The sequence below is a fragment of the Macaca mulatta genome, chromosome 8 (genome assembly GCF_049350105.2).
Source record: "Macaca mulatta isolate MMU2019108-1 chromosome 8, T2T-MMU8v2.0, whole genome shotgun sequence".
Classification (NCBI taxonomy): domain Eukaryota; kingdom Metazoa; phylum Chordata; class Mammalia; order Primates; family Cercopithecidae; genus Macaca; species Macaca mulatta.
In genome coordinates this window covers 77,502,326-77,523,332 of record NC_133413.1, presented here as the reverse complement: position 1 = coordinate 77,523,332, position 21,007 = coordinate 77,502,326, and the positions used below count along the sequence as shown (strand labels likewise).

At 39.3% G+C, this 21,007-nt stretch overlaps 1 protein-coding gene across 31 annotated transcripts in view; it reads right to left on the bottom strand.

Moving 5' to 3' along the window:
• Nucleotides 1-21,007, bottom strand: part of SGK3 (serum/glucocorticoid regulated kinase family member 3) — a 147,716-nt gene that overhangs the window by 35,218 nt on the left and 91,491 nt on the right. For all 31 annotated transcript variants that reach the window (XM_015145488.3, XM_077943717.1, XM_077943720.1 and 28 more), the window contains 2 exons: nucleotides 12,682-12,757; nucleotides 3,428-3,515 (listed from right to left, as the gene is read on the bottom strand). In XM_015145488.3, coding sequence (XP_015000974.2) covers nucleotides 3,428-3,515; nucleotides 12,682-12,757 — 164 coding nt within the window. The remainder of the gene's footprint in view (nucleotides 1-3,427; nucleotides 3,516-12,681; nucleotides 12,758-21,007) is intronic.

The following is a 21,007-nucleotide window of genomic DNA, read 5'->3' as shown; positions in this document are numbered from 1 at the left end:
TTTAAAAGAGATTCTTTTTATCAGTATTTTAAAACCTCAAGGGATTCTAGTGGAAGTTTCAGACATTATGGATGGAAAAAGAAAAAAAGGAACAAAACTCAGATTTAAAGCCAACAGTGGCAGAACCCAGAAATCTCTCAGCTTGGTTCTGTCTTCAAGTTGTCTGCAGTTGTCTTCCACTGCAAGGCAAGATAGTCTTCAAATAACCTAAACCTACCCAGTCTCACATGAGTAGCAAGCAAAACACGAAAAATCATGATTACATAGATTTTAATCTTTAAAACATTACTTGAATACATTCATTTTTCAATTAAAAATACTAATAGCTGGAAAGTGTCAAAAATATTAGGAAAAGCATTTTTAAAAATCCATAACCTTATCAATATATAATTTTGCAAATATTTACACTACTTTCATATAGTATTTGCATATTTTTTAAAAACTGACTGTAAATCATACTGTGTGAATATGCATATACATATTTATTTATTTATTTATTTATTTATTTATTTTTTGAGACAGCCTCGCTCTGTCGCCCAGGCTGGAGTGCAGTGGCCGGATCTCAGCTCACTGCAAGCTCCACCTCCTGGGTTTACGCTGTTCTCCTGCCTCAGCCTCCCGAGTAGCTGGGACTACAGGCGCCCGCCACCTCACCCGGCTAGTTTTTTGTATTTTTTAGTAGAGACGGGGTTTCACCGTGTTAGCCAGGATGGTCTCGATCTCCTGACCTCGTGATCCGCCTGCCTCGGCCTCCCAAAGTGCTAGGATTACAGGCTTGAGCCACCGCGCCCGGCCGCATATACATTTTAAATACTGATTTCGCTTAATATATCGAAGCTTAAAATCTGATCTTCAAAAATAAAATGCATAACATATATGGACAAACACTAAGTGACTGGTAAATATTTAGGTTGATTCTAATACTGTTTTTAGTAGATCATACAGAAATGAACATCTTTTGCTTTTTTCTGTGTGGATTATTTCATTTGCATCAATTCCTGATGTGAATTGTTTTCCAAAGGAGTTGCAGAAAATTATGACACCAATGATGACCAAGGGTGCTCGTTTTACCTTACTGTTATCAGTTCTGCAATATTTTATTTACATTTTTATTGATTTGAGCAATAAAAACCTCTCTAAGATTTTCATTTGCTAATAGCATCAACGTTGAACATTTTCCTCTATGTTTTTTTACTAAGAGTATTCCTTCACGCCCCGTTTCCTTTTATCTACTATAGTGTTAAGTATCATTCTTTTAAAAAACCCATTTGTATGAGCTTTTCATACAGACGTTATTTCTTGTTATGCCTTATTTATTACAAATGTTTTCCCGGTTTGTTGTTTCTCTTTTGACCAGCTACAGAGATTTTTTTTTTTTTAAGTTTTTTACATTGTCCTAGGAGCAACCATGTCACAGATGTAAAAGTTAGATTTGTTCTCGTAACTGAAAATCTTGGGGTATCTGAGAAGGAAAATTACTACTTTCCAGCAGTCACAAAAAAGGAGTATGTCTTTTTTCAAAATGAAGATTTCAGCCCTAGGACACTAATATTCCAATGCACCATGTTATCTTTTAAATCACAAAAACAGAGCCATAACAGAATTAACAGGCATTATAAAGAAAAACTGTGTTTCAACCCATCATCTCTGATTTTCATGTACATATTTAATAATAGTTGTTTAAAAGTTTGAATTATGTAGATATATTTATATAACATTTATAATAATTTAATTGCTACAGAGTAATACTTTGAGTTAAATTATTACAATTTACCTCTCCCACACAACTAAGGTAAATGTTGAAAACATCTTCGTAATAAGGCACAAGCCTATTTTACTTATTGCCATCACGATTTAGTTTTAAAAACAACACTGGCCAAGCGTGGTGGCTCACGCCTACAATCCCAGCACTTTGAGAGGCCAAGGCAGGGGGATCAGGAGGTCTGGAGTTCGAGCAGCCTGGCCAATATGGTGAAACCCCATCTCTACTAAAAATACAAAAATTAGCCGGGTGTGGTGGCAGGCACCTGTAGTCCCAGCTACTAGGGAGGCTGAGGCAGGAGAATCGCTTGAACCCGGGAGGCGGAGGATGCAGTGAGCCAAGATCGTGCCAATGACTCCGGCCTGGGCAACAGTGCGAGACTCCATCTCAAACAAACAAACAAACAAAAAACAAAACAAAGCTTCCTTCTGTTAGGAACACATATTGGTTATGTACATACATCACAGAAATAAAAGTTAGTTGATGCCAACTGGTATGTGTGTACTGACTGTTCTGTATAGAAAATCCTGACAATGCAGAGGAAGTCGGATGTTATGTGGTTGAGAAGGCCTTTTCTGTTGGCCAAAATTCAAAATAGTTTCAAGTGTGGCAATAACGATAAAATAAGACATGGCCGGGCGCGGTGGCTCAAGCCTGTAATCCCAGCACTTTGGGAGGCCGAGGCGGGTGGATCATGAGGTCAGGAGATCGAGACTATCCTGGCTAACATGGTGAAACCCCGTCTCTACTAAAAATACAAAAAACTAGCCGGGCGTGGTGGCGGGCACTTGTAGTCTCAGCTACTTGGGAGGCTGAGGCGGGAGAATGGCGTGAACCCGGGAGGCGGAGCTTGCAGTGAGCCGAGATCACGCCACTGTACTCCAGCCTGGGAGACACAGAGAGACTCCGTCTCAAAAAAAAAAAAAAATAAAAAAAAAAATAATAATAATAAGACATAAAGTGAAGAAAGTAGAATATAAAATTGTATATACTGCATAATTAAAATCAGGTAATTTTAAAACCCTATACATTAGAGAAGATTGGAAAGAAAATTACCAGAATGTTAAAAATTTCTAGGTGTGGGTGCAATAATATGGGTAATACTTTTCTTTTTACCTACTATTTTCAAATTTGTCTGATTAACCTATATTACTTTTTAGTATAAAAAGTTCTCATTCTATATGTTTTGTAAGAAATAGTGATCTGTGGCGTGGGCGCAGTGGCTCATGTCTATAATCCCAGCATTTTGAGAGGCCGAGGCAGGTGGATCATTTGAGGTCAGGAGTTCGAAACCAGCCTGACCAATATGGTGAAATCCCATCTCTACTAAATGCAAAAATTAGGCAGGCATGGTGGCAGGCACCTGTAATCCCAGCTACTGGGGAATCTGAGGCAGAAGAATCACTTGAACCCGGGAGGTGGAGGTTGCAGTGAGCTGAGATTGCGCCACGGCACTACAGCCTGGGTGACAGAGTGAGACTCCATCTCAAAAGAAAAAAGAAATACTCATCTGTAAGAGATATGTGCATTTGTTTTTATGCGTTCTACATAGTAGAAACTACTATGGATGAAATTACTTCATTTGAAGTAAGTGTCCTAAAGCCACTAATTTCATCTTTGGGGAATGGTACTTTTTCTATTAAGAAAGAAAATTCCTCTTAATACCTTCTGAGAACTTCTTTCATCCTCATCTTCAGATGGATCTGACTGGTGTTTTGGACTGTCCATTTGAAGGAATGCTCTGACATCTGGACTAAAAACAAAAATTAACTTTATTATAACTTCAAAAGCATTTCTACAGCATTTCTCCCCTTTAAAAGGAAAATCAAAATAGAAATAACTATATTAGCATTTACAGTAAGAAAGTCAAACAGAATCCATTAATATTCATTATTATAAATATAATAAGCAAATTAATTTTTTAAAAATAGAGAAACAGACAAATGGGCAAACATATAAACAGGAAGTATATGGAAAAGAAAACCCAAATGACAAGCAAATTTGTGAAGATGGCTAACTTCACTAGTAATCAAAGAAATATAAGTTGTTTTTTTTTTTTTTTTGAGACGGAGTCTTGCTCTGTCGCCAGGCTGGAGTGCAGTGGCCGGACCTCAGCTCACTGCAAGCTCCGCCTCCCGGGTTCCCGCCATTCTCCTGCCTCAGCCTCTCGAGTAGCTGGGACCACAGGCGCCCGCCACCTCGCCCGGCTAGTTTTTTGTATTTTTAGTAGAGACGGGGTTTCACCGTATTAGCCAGGATGGTCTCGATCTCCTGACCTTGTGATCCGCCCGTCTCGGCCTCCCAAAGTGCTGGGATTACAGGCTTGAGCCACCGCGCCCGGCCAGAAATATAAGTTAAAATGATAATGAGACATCATGTTATGTCCATTATCTGGCAAAGGTTAGAAAGACAGATAATACCAAAAGTTGGTTAAAAAAAAAAAATAGGGTAAGAGAAATGCTCAAATATTGTTGGTGACAATGCAGAATGAAGCAACTTTTCTGAAAAAGCAATCTGGCAACACTTGGTAAAACTGTGTATGCATTTTCCCTGGGCCCAGAAATTCTAATTTTTGTGGTAAACCATAGAAAAAATTATGTGCAGGTCCAGTGAAAGGCATGTAATTATAATGTTCATTGCAGCATTTTCTGTAACAGGAAGTTAGAAGCAAAATAGGCATTTATCACCAGGCAAATGAGTAAGTCAACTATGGTAACTGCCTACAGGGAATACCAGTCAACAGTCAGAAGCAAGAAACTATAGCACAGTACCATTTATATATATATATTAAATACTCACAGACACAAAACATCAGTCTGTTTACCGAAGATACACAGATATATAAGGACAAATATCAAACACATTAAAATGGGTGTCAACGGGGGGATGAGGAAATGGCTATGAAGATGAAGGATGAAGAGAAAAAAATGGACTAAAATTAGAAATGGCCCACATATGGACTCATGACGACTGTGGGGAATAATTAAATCTCCATACCTGGCACCTTCTCCCCAGTCTGTCCTTAATTATTTAATCAAATAATACATATTATTTGTAGGAAACTCGAAATTTGAAAAATTATTTTTAAAAAGAGGAGGCCTTAGCCAGGAGTGGTGGCTCATGCGTGTAATCCCAATGCTCTGTGAGGCTGAAGCAGAAGGATAATTTGAGGCCAGGAGTTGGATACCAGCCTGGGCAACATGGCAAGACTCTGTCTCCACAAAAAATAAAAACAAAAAAACCCAGGCATGATGGTGTGCACTTGTCATCCTAGCTACTCAGAAGGCTAAGGCAGGAGGATTACTCGAGCCCTGGAGGCTGAGGCTGCAGTGAACCAAGATTGCACCACCCCATTCCAGCATGGGTGACAAAGCAAGAACTTGGCTCTAAAAATAAATAAACAAAATAGGAAAAAAAGAAAAAGAAAAAGAATTGGGGCCGGGCGCGGTGGCTCAAGCCTGTAATCCCAGCACTTTGGGAGGCCGAGACGGGCGGATCACGAGGTCAGGAGATCGAGACCATCCTGGCTAACACAATGAAACCCCGTCTCCACTAAAAATACAAAAAAATTAGCCGGGCATGGTGGCGGCGCCTGTAGTCCCAGCTACTCGGGAGGCTGAGGCAGGAGAATGGCGGGAACCCGGGAGGCAGAGCTTGCAGTGAGCCGAGATCGCGCCACTGCACTCCAGCCTGGGCGACAGAGCGAGACTCCGCCTCAAAAAAAAAAAAAAAAAAAGAATTGGGCTGGTGTAAATGTAAAATGGCACAGCCACTGTGGAAAACAGTTTGGCAGTTGCTTGAAAAGTTAAACACAGAGTTACCTTATGACTCAGCAATTCCAAACCTAGGCAAAGACCCAAGAGAAATAAAAACATACGTTCACATAAAAACTCATACATGATTTCTCACAGCAGCATTATTCATAATAGCCAAAAAGTGGAAATATCCCAAATGTCCACCAATGGATGAACGAATAAACAAAATGTGGTGTTATCCATACAATGGGATATTATACAGCCATAAAAAGGAATGGAGAGCACTAATACATGCTGTAACATGAATGAATCTCACAAATATTATGCTAAATGAACAAAGGCAAAAAGAAAAAGTCACCTACTATATACTTTCATTTTAATAGGCAAATCTGTACAGACAGAAAGTAGAATAGTGGTTGCCAAGGGTTGGGGGAAGACAGAATTTGGAGGTAAAGTTTCTTTTTTAGGGGGATGAAAATGTTAGATTAGCTTTGAGGTGATAGAATTAGTGATGACGGTTGTAAAGCATCATGAATATACTAGAAACTACTGGGCTGGGTGCAGTGGCTCACACCTGTAATTCCAGCACTTTGGGAGGCCAAGGCAGGCGGATCAAGAGGTAAGGAGTTCAAGACTAGCCTGGCCAACATAGGGAAATCCTGTATCTACTGAAAAGACAAAAAATTGCCAGGTGTGGTGGCACGCACCTGTAGTCCCAGCTACTCAGGAGACTGAGGCAGGAGAATCTCTTGAACCTGGGAGGTGGAGGTTGCAGTGAGCCGAGATGGCACCATTGCACTCCAGCCTGGGTGACAGAGCAAAACTCTGTCTCAAAAAAAACCAAAAAACAAAAAACTACTGAATTATATACACTTTAGAATAATTTAAATGGTGAATTTTTAACTTAATAAAAAAAGGTTTATAAAATGTAGGGGTGGGGATTTTCAGTCTTACCACATAAAAGCAACCACTGTTAACATTTTGGCATATTTTATTTCAGTCTTTTTCTCTGCACATTTAAGATCACAATATATTTAAAATTTCACTTTAAAATTACATCATAAACATTTCCCTGTTTTGTTAAAAACTTTGTAAACAATCACTTTTGATAGATGCATGATATATAACATGAATGTAGTAAAAATTACTCAATGATTCTTCCACCTGAGGGTATGACTTCCAACTTTTCATTACCATAAACAATGCTGCAGTTGACAATCTTTGTGCATAGTATCAGAACTCTACGACTTTCAGAATAGATTTTTAAAAATAAAATTACTCGTCTGAATTATAAACCATTTTACAGTATTAAACAAATACAGTTTGTAAGACTGATTTCCAGAGCAGTTGTACCAATTTATACTCTTCTAGCAGTATATGAACATCCTGAAGACTCTCAGGCTTGATTTGCATTAAATGTTACATTTTATATTAACATCTTGGATAATTTGATGTGCAAAACTGTATTTTAAAGAGGAACTACTCAGTATCACTTTCAGTAAAAAGTGAAATGCAAAATTAAAGCAACAGTAAGATACCATTACCCACTCACCAGAATGGCTAAAATGGAAGACTAACAATACTAAGTGTTAATGAGGTAAGCAACATGATTTCATATGCTCATGGAAAATGTACAACGGGTAAATCACTTTGCAAAACTATTTTGCATTATCCACTAAAGTTAAACATATACATACTCTACAACCCACAAGTTCTACTCCAAGATACATCAGAAATGTTGGCACATGTGCACCAAAAGGTATGTTAATGGCAGTATTATTTATAATAGTCAGAAAATAGGAATATTAGTATCTCAAATGCCCATCAACAGTAGAATGAATCAACTGTGGTATACTCATACAATGGAACATTATACAACAATGGAAATGAACAAACTATAACTATATGCAACAACATGGATGACTCTCACATTGCTGGGAAATAAGCCAGACAGAGAACACATATTGTATGATTCCATTTATATAAAGCTCAAAAACAGGGAACACACTAATCTATTTTGTTAAAAGTTAGGCTGATAGTTACCTGTGGGAAGGAAGAAAGAAAGAGAGACTGAAAGAGGATGTGTAAGAGATCTCAGGGGTGTTCATAATATTTTCTTTTTTGGCCTGGGGGGATGATATAATTCAGTTATGTTTATTTCTCATAATTTATTGAGCTATACAGTCCTGATCTGGGCACTTTTCTCTTTGTTATACTCAATAAAATTAAAATAAGGTATTTCTGCTTCCATTTCATTTCTTAAATACATAAGGAAATGTTTAGTTTCTCTGACAATAAGCCATTTCTGTGTCCTTCTTTGTGAACCATTCAATGTGCTTTGTCCTGGTTTTTTTTTTTTTTTTTTTTTTTTTTTTGGTGTCTTAAGTGTTTGCATGGGCTCTTTCTATGTTAAATGTATTTATCTATCGTCCTTTATCATGGAAAGCTTTTTCTGTATTTTTGGTTTTCAATTTTACTTACTTATGATTTGCGGGTTCAAAAGTTTTGCTTTGTTTTTTTGCTTTTGCTGTTTTAGAGATGGGTCTCACTCTGCCACCCAGGTTGGACTGCAGTGGGATAATCATGGCTCACTGCAGCCTGGATCTCCTGGGCTCGGGTGATCCTCCTACCTTACTACCTCAGCCTCCTGAGCAGCTGAGACTACCAGCACATGCCACCATGACAGGCTGATTTTTTGCATCTTTTCTGTAGAGAGGGTTTGGCATGCTGCATGGGTTGGTCTTGAACTCCTGGACTCAAGTGATCTGCCTGCCTTGGCCTCCCAGAGTGCTGGGAGTATAGGCATGAGCCACCGTGTGCAAAGTTTTTATTAGTCAAATTTTTCATTGTTTTACTCAGTGATAATGTCATGCACTGACAATATGCTCAGAAAACCCTTTTTCATCCAGAGATGAGAGAAATACTAACATTTTATTCTAGTTTGAAAATGATTTTAAAATGTTTTTAATAAAGTCATCTTAAAAATCAGCTTTTCAGGCCGGGCGTGGTGGCTCACACCTACAATCCCAGCACTTCAGGAGGCCGAGACGGGAGATAACTTGAGGTCAGGAGGTCGAAACCAGCCTGGCTAACATGGGGAAACCCCGTCTCCATTAAAAATACAAAAATTAGCGGGTGTGCTGGCACACGCTGTGGTCCTAGCTACTTGGGAGGCTGAGGCAGGAAAACTGCCTGAACCTGGGAGGCAGAGGCTGTAGTAAGCAGAGATCATGCCACTCTACACCAGCCTGGGCGACAGAGTGAAATTCCATTTTAAAAAAAAAAAAAAAAAAAAAAAAGCTTTTCTCTCTACTGAACAAAAGTTTTTTTTGGTTTTTTTTTTTTTTTTTTTTTTTTGAGATGAGTCTTGCTCTGTCGCCAGGCTGGAGTACAGTGGCATGATCTCGGCTCACTGCAACCTCTGCCTCCCAGGTTCAGGCGATTCTCCAGCCTCAGCCTCCCAAGTAGCTGGGACCACAGGCACGCGCCACCACGCCCGGCTAATTTTTGTACTTTTAGTAGAGATGGGTGACACCACATTGGCCAGGATGGTCTCAATCTCTTGACCTCATGATCCACCTGCCTTGGCCTCCCAAAGTGTTGAGGTTACAGGCATGAGCCACTGTGCCTGGCCAGAAGAAAAGCTATTTTTAAAGTGTATTTCCTGCTGGGCACAGTGGCTCATGCCTGTAATCCCAGCACTTTGGGAGGCAGATCATCTGAGGTTAGGAGTTCCAACCCAGCCTGGCCTGTTGATGAAACCCCATCTCAACTAAAAATACAAAAATTAGCTGGGTGTGGGGGCGCACACCTGTAATTCCAGCTACTCAGGAGGCTGAGGTGAGAGAATTGCTTCAGCCCGGGGAGTGGAGGTTGCAGTGAGCTGAGATCACACCACTGCACTCCAGCCTGGGTGACAGAGCAAGACGCTGTCTCAAAAACGTAAAAAATAAAAATAAAAAATAAAGTACATTTCCTTAACAGTAATAACAGGTACACAGGAGGGGCTCAAGATATACTTGCTGACTGGCTTCTCTTCTTGCTCTCTTAAATTTCTACTATTTTAAGAACAGCTTGGCTGGGCGCGGTGGCTCAAGCCTGTAATCCCAGCACTTTGGGAGGCCGAGACGGGCAGATCACGAGGTCAGGAGATCGAGACCATCCTGGCTAACACAGTGAAACCCCGTCTCTACTAAAAAATACAAAAACTAGCCGGGCGAGGTGGCGGGCGCCTGTAGTCCCAGCTACTCGGGAGGCTGAGGCAGGAGAATGGCGTAAATCCGGGAGGCGGAGCTTGCAGTGAGCCGAGATCTGGCCACTGCACTCCAGCCTGGGTGACAGAGCGAGACTCCGCCTCAAAAAAAAAAAAAAAAAAAAAAAAAGAACAGCTTGATGTTCAAATGAAGAGCATGAAAATTAAAAGTTCTGTTAACAACAGAAAAGATCTAGAAAATAGGAAATGTGGGCCAGGTGCAGTGGCTCATGCCTGTAATCCCAGCACATTGGGAGGCTGAGGCAGGCAGATCACGAAGTCAGGAGATTGAGACCAACCTGACCAACATGGTGAAATACCGTCTCTATTAAAAATACAAAAATTAGCTGGGTGTGGTGGCACACACCTGTAATCCCAGCTACTTGGAAGGGTGAGGCAGGAGAATCGCTTGAACCTGGGAGGCAGAGATTGCAGTGAGCTGAGATTCTGCCACTGCACTGCAGCCTGGGTGACAGAGCAAGACTCTGCCTCAAAAAAAAAAAAGGAAACGTCACATTTTGCTAAAAAGATAATGTCAGTTAAAAAATTAAGCTTATCACACCTGTAATCCCACCACTTTGGGAGGCTGAGGTGGGCAGATCACGAGGTCAGGAGATTGAGACCATCCTAACACTGTGAAACCCCGTTTCTACTAAAAAAAAAAAAAACAAAAAAAAATTAGCCGGGCGTGGTAGGACACCCTGTAGTCCCAGCTACTGGGGAGGCTGAGGCAGAAGAATGGTGTGAACCCAGGAGGCGGAGTTTGCAGTGAGCTGAGATCACACCACTGCATTCCAGCCTGGGTGACAGAGTGAGACTCCTTTAAAAAAAAAAAAACAAAACAAAACAAAAAAACCAGTTTAAAAGACTCTTGGCTATTTTTGGGGTGCTGGAAATATCTTTTATCATGAATGGAATGGTGATGGTTACAGGGTGTATATATATTTCAAACTCCATTGAATTGTATACTTAAGAATTGTGTATTTCACAGTATAAGGTTTTGGAAACTGGCAATTTAAAATAATCCAATTGCTTTTAGTTGAATTTTAATGCAAAATATAACATACTTATAATACTGCATGTCAAGATTCAGAATGAATACTTAGTATTTATTATATAGTCTTAGGGGTTCTGAATAACTTAAAATACTAGGAGAAGTAATAACCACTACCATTTATTGCATACTTATTCCATGCCAGCTCTGTCAAAGGAAGAGACAAATTCAAGCTTTGAATGCATGACTTACATTTCACACAAGCCAGTAATATGCCAATTCAAAGTAATCTCCAGTGTATATAGCAATAATTAGAGATTAGAAGGGTGGGTCTAAGGTGAAGGCAGCATAGCGCATATCCCCAGGAAAAGGCATAACGTTTAAGAAAATAATTAAATAAAAAGCCAAATAAAAAGACTTTTTACTGAGGAACAGACTAGACAAGGGAACTGTGAGTTCAGGTATCCTACCAAATTTCATGCCCTTCTGCCACCTGCCAGAGGATATCTGTTCTTACTGCACTGCCTAATGCTGGTGTGACCACAGCTGTGAGACCTGCTTGACCCTTGCCCTACCTGGGAGCATCAGGGGAAATCCCTGACCAGAAGACCTTGTCAGAGGAAATCCAGTTTTAGCATTTTAGTAATTTAGTAAATTCAATTAAGTAAATTTAAAAAGCAGGTCAGAGGGCCTGTTCAGAATAGTAGAAGGCCTCTGTGAGCTATAAAGAACCATATAAATGATAATCATTTTTAGAACAATTATTCAAAAATACAGTTCTTCAGTGTTGTGGTTCTGAAAAGACTGTTAAAGTGTGTCATATTTACACCATTGCCCATAGGCAACCTTTAGTTTACAGATAGGTGAGCTGCGGAAAAGCTCTCCAAATATTTATCCTCTTCATTTCCTCTTAGAGAACTTTATACACACAAGTATTATAACATAAATTACAAAACACAATAAATGTAATGAATACTCATAAAACAACCACCAGACTCAAAAATGAAAACACAAGCCAAACCACAGATCTACCAGTGTTTTTGTAGGTATTTCTGATACAACCCTCCACCTTCCCAGCTGGCAGCTACTGGCCTACAGAAAGAAGTTTAAACCTGTCAGCATGAGACACCCACAGGGCTGGGAAAGCGCCTTTATCTTAATGGCTGCTGGAATACTGTGTTGAGAAAGAATGGAGGCCTCATGTGGGTCAACAGAACACTGCCCCAAGTGGAACAGAAATGGTGGCACGTGTGCCCAACCCCAGACAACTCCTTCAACTTCGTCTTCTTTCCCAAAATCTACTCAGCTCCAGTCACCATGAAATGTTAAGTGTCCTGACGGTTCAGGCTTTCTGTATCCTTTTACGCCTGGAATGCATTCTCTTTCTTTCTCGAATGATTACACATCCTTTAAGTTGCAGGAAGCCTTCCTTGACCTCCTCAAGAAGAGACGCCTACACCTTTCTCTGCTATCTTCTAGCACCTGTATCATAAAAATTATCCAGCTACAATTTCTTGTTTATTAATATATGCCTGTCTCTCCCACTACACTGGGAGCCTGCGCCTCTGGAAGGTAGGGATGACACTTAGCTTTATATTCCCAATGCAACTAGCAGGTACTTAAATGCTTTTTGAAGGTATAGATAAAATATAATACCAAATAATTAGCAAGATGCTTTATTATGCTAATTCATTTCAAGTTTAATCTATAAAACTAATGCAAGTACAAAAGGAAAAAAGAAAATAAGATGAAGAGAAAAGGGGAGAAAGAGTATCAGGGAGAAAATGCTCAAGGAAGATTTTACAAACATATATAGCACAGTAATGTTTCATAGAACAAACAAAATTTATGTAAGGATTATTCGGTATTCTTAGGTTTGGTGTGAGTGTCCCTTTAGAACACAACAAAAATTACTTACTGGTTATAAAGTTCTGGATGCCTAACAAGGTTCTGAATGAATTCATTTAGTCCTGCTCTTCTTTGTTTAATAAAATCTGGAAGAGAAATATAAACTATTAGGATTATTTGTATCAGACTATGCAATTATCATCAACAGTTATATAATAGACAAGCACAAGATAGTAAATTTTGATTAAGAAACTATTTTTAAATACATGTTACTTGTCACACAAAGAATACATACTTAGAAATTATATATTGTATGAATCATTGTATTTATATAATATATAATTATATATTACATATTACATATATGTAATTATATACTAAAATTAAAACTAAGCGGACAATTTATCTCCAAAAAGAAAGTTCTCAAAAACTGCCTATTATGGACTCTAAATAGACTAATTACAAAAATTGGAGAAGCACATAGATTTTTCCAACTCCTCATGTACTACCAGACAAGGAATAAAAACTAACACTATGACACTGATGACTGAAAATCACACAAATTAAAAAAAATAAAGATTTCTGGAAATCCTTTGCAACTGGGAAATAATGATTAATTGGTTAACTGAATATCACCAAAACTCTAGTTTAACTTCCACTGTGAAAAACAAACAAACAAAAAACTTAAAAAAATGCACAGGCATACTTTCCTAACAAGTAATTGTCCAGTATTTTCTTTTTTTAAATTTTTCTTTTTTGGTTGAGACAGGGTCTTGTTCTGTTGCCCAGGCTGAAGTGCGGTAGTGTGATCTAGGCTCACTGCAACCGCTGCATCCTGGGCTCAAGCAACCGTCCCGTCTCAGCCTGCTGAGTAGCTGGGACTATAAGCATACACCACCATGCCTGGCTAATTTTTGTATTTTTTGTGGAGACAGGGTCTCACTATGTTGCCCAGGCTGATCTTGAACTCCTGGGCTCAAGCAATCCACCGTCCTCAGCCTCCCAAAGTGCTGGGATTACAGGCATGAGCCATTGCGCCCAGCCTGTCCAGTATTTTTGAAGTGTTTTGTTTGTTGATAATTGAAGCTCATGCAATAGCAGTTTAGGAATAAATATTAAGCACAAACCTTTACTTTGAAATACACACTTACACACTTTTCTTGGAATTAGAAAACTTTATTCAAATATCTTTGTCTCTCCCATTTCCTAACCTTGAACTTTTCCAAGATTTAAATTTTTACTTGTAAAATGTGGATAGTAACAATATTTATAACTCATAATGCTGTTATAGGATTAAATGAGATAATGTATATAAGTTTATAGTAGGATGTCTGGCAGATGGTAAGAGCATTACTTATAGCTAATAATTATTAGATACTGTTACTTTTGTTGTTATTATTATTAGTGGTTGTGGGGTCTAAAAGCCATTTTCCTAAACTCTTTTTTTTTTATTTAAGACAAAGTCTTGCTCTGTCACCAGGCTGGAGTGCGGTGGCGTGATCTTGGCTCACTGCAACCTTCACCTCCTGAGTTCAAGCGATTCTCCTGCCTCAGCCTCCAAAGTAGCTGGGATTACAGGCCCGCACCACCACACCTGGCTAATTTTTGTATTTTTAGTAGAGACGGGGTTTCACCATGTTGGCCAGGCTGGTCTCGAACTCCTGACCTCGTGATCTGTCTGCCTCGGCCTCCCAAAGTGCTGGGATTATAGGCATGAGCCACAGCACCCAGCCAATTCTGAAGAAATATGCTCTAAAAATTAAACACATGTCATTTGAGAAACTGTCTCCTAAATGGCGAATCTCTGGATAAAAACCCATAAAAAATATTCCACTTGATAATGAGTTTTGGTTTAGTAAACTGATTTCTACTGAATAAAGGTATAATGTATAGTGTTTGTCACCAAAATGATGGGTCATTTTCAGGTTTATTTCCATTTCTTAAATGGAAGGTATGGCTTCATACAAATATAAACAAATATAAAATCAGGTCTGGTCTTTGGGAGCCAGATGCATGTACTTGGTACTTTTTTCTTATTCGTCTAAGAATTCCTTGAAGAATTTCAGGTAGGTATCTTATTAAACTCTTTTTTTTTTTTTTTTTTTTTTGAGACTGAGTCTGGCTCTGTCGCCCAGGCTGGAGTGCAGTGGCCGGATCTCAGCTCACTGCAAGCTCCGCCTCCCGGGTTTACGCCATTCTCCTGCCTCAGCCTCCCGAGTAGCTGGGACCACAGGCGCCCGCCACTTCGCCCGGCTAGTTTTTTGTATTTTTTAGTAGAGATGGGGTTTCACCGTGTTAGCCAGGATGGTCGCGATCTCCTGACCTCGTGATCCGCCCGTCTCGGCCTCCCAAAGTGCTGGGATTACAGGCTTGAGCCACCGCGCCCGGCCTTATTAAACTCTTTCAAGGACATTCATAATGTTACCAGGTAGCAAAGCATATGTGAGGTTTACATTAAAAACTATAATTGAAACACAGATATTTCTTGAGAACTGAACTTAGTAACACATGAAGAACTAAAATGAATGACTACATTTAGGATATTCAGAGAAAACCTAATAACTATATGGAAGCAGCTTTAAATTGTTCTGTGGATGCTTACTGAAGATATATTGGTTTCTTCAATATATCTTATATGGTTTCCTCTGGGTGTATCCTATTAAAAAAATCTTTAAATTCATAATAAAATGTTAACAAAAAGTACAGGCAGAGATCATTCTTAAAATCAGCCTTCAAGTATGTAAGATGTATCTTATAGAGGTTGACAAACACTAGAATAAAGAAGTAGAAAAAAGAAAAAGAAGACATAGGCTTAAGCTGCAGGATAAGAACTCAAAAAGATAAGCAAAAATCCCATAAAATGGCTACCAACCATGAGATAAGTTAAAAAGGGAATTTCAGAATGTTTTTCTTAGGTATTATTTTATTTATTTATTTATTTTTGTTGTTGAAACGGAGTTTTGCTCTTGTTGCCTGGGCTAGAGTGCAATGGCGTGATTCCGGCTCACGGCAACCTCCGCCTCCCAGGTTCAAGCAATTCTCCTGACTCAGCCTCCAGAGTAGCTGGGATTACAGGCGCGTGCCACCACGCCCGGCTAATTTTTGTATTTTCAGTAGAGATGAGGTTTCACCATGTTGGCCAGGCTGGTCTAGAACTCCTGACCTCAGGTGATCCACCCACCTCAGCCTCCCAAAGTGCTGGGATTACAGGTGTGAGCCACTGTGCCCAGCCAACTTTATTTTTAACTTTTTATTATGAAAAATTTCACAAGTACACAAAAGATGAGAACCTTATTCGCCTACTTTAAAATTTATCAACATTCTGCTATTCCAATTTCATTCATTTATCCTCATTCCTCACTTTTTATTTTTTTTCTGGAGTATTTTAAAGCAATTCTCAGGCAGTTTTTTGTTTTGTTTTGGTGGAGGGGGGAATAAATCAGTATTTCTAAATGGTAATATCTTTAAAAAAAATAGTAAAGCCATGAAATCACTCTCTCATAATGTCTATAAATTCTTTTATTTCCCTCCAATAAACAGGTAGAACTAATTCTTCTCTCTTGAATGGGGGTTGGACTTAATGACTACCTTCTAATGAGAGGAATATGGTGGATGCGATGGCATGTGCCTTCTAAGACTAAGTCAGAGAAGGCAACGAGGCTTCCTCCTTGCTAGCTCTCTTGGATCACTCACTCTGGGGAAGCCAGTTGCCATGTTGTAAGGACACTCAAGGCCCCTTAAGAAGAGGCCCACTCACAAGGAACCAAGGCTTTCTACCAGAAACTATATGAGTGAGCCATCTTAGAAGCAGATCCTTCTGCCCCAGTAAAGACTTCAAATCACTGATGGTCTTTGCCTAGAACTATTAATTCATCAGAAGTTGTATAAGGATTTTCCAGTTCTATCATTCTGTGATTCTTCTATTTATGAACTGTGATTCCACTACCAAGTATTTTCCAACATTATCTCTTTGGTACAAAGAAATTACATTTCATACAACAAAGGCAAGATAAATCCTTGATTTTTTAATTTATTGATTTGGCAAATAAATTTACTCTAGTAACCTCTACAGCATTTCATGAGGTTTTTTTTTCCCCTAAACAAGCAAAGTAAATTGGAAAGTCTTTATACTGACGTGCTCTAACCTGCTACAATAATTACTTTCTCCATGCCGTCTAATCTTTGCTCAGTAAAAGCCCCAACAGCTAGGCTCCTGTGTTCTTTTGATAAAACTCCAGTCATCCTAAATAGCTTCCTTGCTTTCAGGCAAGCTGTCCTGAGATCACTGTGTACATTTCCTGTGCCAGATCTGGGATCACCATTTATCCATGGAACTCTGGTTTCTTTGAGAGGGAAATGGTACTTAGAGATCACAATCTGAATGCTAGGGGTGTTGGTTACTACTTGTTATTGCTTTTAGGCATTTCCAAAAGAGAGTGCTAGAAAATATTTTTACAAAGCTAAAAAAATAAATTATGGGTCAGGTGCAGTGGCTCATGCCTGTAATCCCAGCTACTCGGGTGGCTGAGACAGGAGAATCGCTTGAACCTATGAGGTGGAGGTTGTGGTGAGCTGAGATCATGCCATTGCACTCCAGCCTGGGCAACAAGGGCGAAACTCTGTCTCAAAAAATAAATAAATAAAATAAATAAATATTTCAAACTATATCTCCAAATTAAAGTTACAAATTACAGGATTCTGCTGGGTGTGGTGGCTCACGCCTATAATCGTAGCACTTTGGAAGGCCAAGGCGGGCAGATCACCTGAGGTTGGGAGTTCGAGACCAGCCTGACCAACATGGAGAAACCCCAGCTCTACTAAAAATACAAAATTAACCAGGCGTGGTGGTGCATGCCTGTAACCCCAGCTACTTGGGAGGCTGAGGCAGGAGAATCATCTGAACTCAGGAGGTGGAGGTTGCGGTGAGCCAAGACCACACCACTGCACTGCAGCCTGGGCAACAAGAATGAAACTCTGTCTCAAAAAAAAAAAAAAGAAAATTGGCCGGGCGCGGTGGCTGAAGCCTGTAATCCCAGCACTTTGGGAGGCCGAGACGGGCGGATCACGAGGTCAGGAGATCAAGACCATCCTGGCTAACACGGTGAAACCCCGTTGCTACTAAAAAAATACAAAAAACTAGCCGGGCGAGGTGTCGGGCGCCTGTAGTCCCAGCTATTCGGGAGGCTGAGGCAGGAGAATGGCATAAACCCAGGAGGCAGAGCTTGCAGTGAGCTGAGATCCGGCCACTGCACTCCAGCCCGGGCGACAGAGCGAGACTCTGTCTCAAAAAAAAAAAAAGAAAGAAAGAAAATTACAGGATTTTTACTTAAAATCTTTGATTTTGTTTGTATCACTTTCCTCTCCTGTTTAAAATCTTGGTTTCCATGATAGTAACATTAATGACAGAATAACAACTCCATATAACTAACATTAACACTACTGAATGCAGTGTAAAATTTGTCCATGGGTTTTTGTTTTTATCCTTAGCAATATATCCCATGAAGAATATACAGTCAAAATCCCATGTTTTAAAGTTATTTAAATTAAGTTGTTTTTTCCTTCAGTTTATTTTCAGTTGTTAGAGGCTGCTTTGTTATTGCATTTTTATTTTTGTTTTTAAATTGTTTAAAATGTGTACATGGTTCCAAAGTCAAAGGTACAAACAAAATTCATTCAAGGGCATCTAACTTCCACCCCTTTTGCCTTTCCTGATCTCTCCTTCACCCTTAAAGTCACTAGTTTTATTAGTTTTTCATTTATTCTTCCATTATTTCTTTTTGAATCCCCATACCTTTTCCTACACAAAAAATAAACACCATACAAATTCATTTGCTATATTGTGATTTTTTTTTCCATTTAATGGTATATTCTGGAGATCACACCATAGCAAAATACATAAAGAGCTTTTTTGTTCCTTTTTACAAGTATGTTATATCCAGCTCCATCAGAAAAGTATTTCCATTGTTTCCCGTTTTTCTGTTAATAATTGTGTCACAATACACAGTCTTGTGTGTACATATCATATGCAGTTTATTTTATGGACAGATTCCTAGAAATGTGATTTCTTGGCCAAAATGGAAAATGCATTCACAGGTTTTCTAAACATTACCAAATTCCCCTCAACATGGATTGTACCACTTTTTATTCCATCAGAAAAATATGGGAATGCCTGTATCCCCAAAGTGTAACCAAATGAGCATCTTATCCATCTCTGTTTTTCTGAATTTGACTTAGATCTGATTTCCCCAATGCAGGACTTTCTAATACCTCTGTGATATATGATCCCTTTCACTGTATGCAGTGAACAGAAGTCTTATGGAAATGTAATATTACGCATATTCGATATACACAGGATAGACAAACAGTTCTTCAAAAAAATCAATTTTTAGTGTCAATTAATTCATCAAAACAAAGTACCAAAGAGCATGCAGCTTGGTATCTTGCTTTTAACAATGACTTCTTTGCTTTCTTTCCTTGATTAAATAATTGTCTTAAGTAATTAGTTAAGGGCTCTACAGAACTCCAACCCAAGTTCCAGTCTCATATTATCACTAGTAGTTTCTTAATATTTTTCTGCCACTTCTAATTAGTTAATTCTCTCAGTCACCCAGGCCAGACCCTCCAATTATCTCTCATTCTCTTCTCTATATGTCTGTTACCTAAGCAATCATCAAGATGTATTCCAGATTTTTCATTAAAGGAGTTCTCGTACACTGCTCATTTTTAAACTCTATTTCTACCCTAGTCCCCATACTCATTATCTAATGCCAGGGCTACTGGACTATTACCTTAACCAGTCTCCCAGTCTCTACTCTGCTGTGCCCACCATAAATTACCCACTGTCAGTTTCACATATTGATCAAATGCCACTAAGGCCAACACACTACCCACGAAGATGCTTTTCAACCTGTGCTCCAAGGAGATACTTCACTGTTATATCAACAAAACAGGTCTATTTAAATTTTTTTTCACATATTACATTTCCATAAGATTTTGTGTGTGTGTGTGTGTGTGTGTGTGTGTGTTTTTGGGGGACAGAATCTCACTCTGTTGCCCAGGCTGGAGTGCAATGGCGTGATCTTGGCTCACTTGCAACCTCCGACTCCTGGATTCAAGCGATTATCCTGCCCCAGCCTCCCGAGTAGCTGAGACTACAGACACACACCACTATGCCCGGCTAATTTTTCTATTTTTAGTAGAGACGCAGTTTCACCATGTTGCCGCTGGTCTTGAACTCCTGGCCTCAAGTGATCCGCCCACCTTGGCCTCCCAAAGTGCTGGGATTACAGGCGTAGCCACCATATCTGGCCTCCATAAGATTTCAATTGGGAAAAAAGAGTTCTGCTGCTGAAAACAAAGCACGAGTACAAAAGCCACAGGTCTACAGAATATAATCCGGCTTTGTTGTGCCAACTCAATTTTCTCTTGCTTCTCTTTATTAATGGGTTCATATATTTAGTAATACTTTAAAACCTAGTATTTGCCAGTTTTAAAATAATAAAGTAATACTTTAAAACCAGTATATTGCCATTGTCAACCAATAAAAAAAGACATGTCTGCACCTTCAGAAAATCTACAGCCTACTATAAGACAGATTAGCAATTACAATGAAATGTGCTATATATTCCTGAGAGAAAAAAAAAAACTCTGTATGTAACCAGGGAAGTGAGAACATTCTCCAATCCTGAGTTTCATAAAAAGTGTAAATAATAATAAGCCTCTTTATTATTCTATAGAGCTATAGGCAAAGCAGCCTCTGGGGAAAAAAAAGTTTTAATTAAAGGAAGAATGTGGAAGAAATGTGAAACAGATGCAGGATAAAGAGCAGTCTGTTAATGGTGGGTAGAATTCTATAGGATACAGTGATATGGTCTGGGAGGAAAATGAATGGTATGAAGTTAGGATGGAGAGAGAAAGCACAGTCAAGATAAGGGACCTTAGAGCTTTTATCTTGAGTAGTGACCAAGATCTCTCTTTCTTTCTTTTCTTACACAGACATGTAAGGTATTAATTTAACTGGTTACAAGCAAATTAGTTGCAGAAGGAGGGCAATCCATTTGGGATTCATCCGTGGCAGAGACAGATGACTCTTCTGATAGAATTCCTGGTGGATAAGAAGACTTCTGTTTCCCTATAAGTAGACACCTGTGACCTCTATTAATCTCTTGGGTTCTAGGGGAAAATTCCATGCCCATAGCTTTAGTCATACAGGTGCTAGATGCTGAGACCCTGTGTGTCAATGGGCTCCCCACGGGTGAGCAATAGGATATCTTTTTTTTTGAGATGACGTCTCGCTCTGTTGCCTAGGCTGGAGTGCAGTGGTGCCGATCTCAGCTCGCTGCAACCTCTGCCTCCTGGGTTCAAGTGATTCTCCTGCCTCAGCTTCCCAAGTAGCT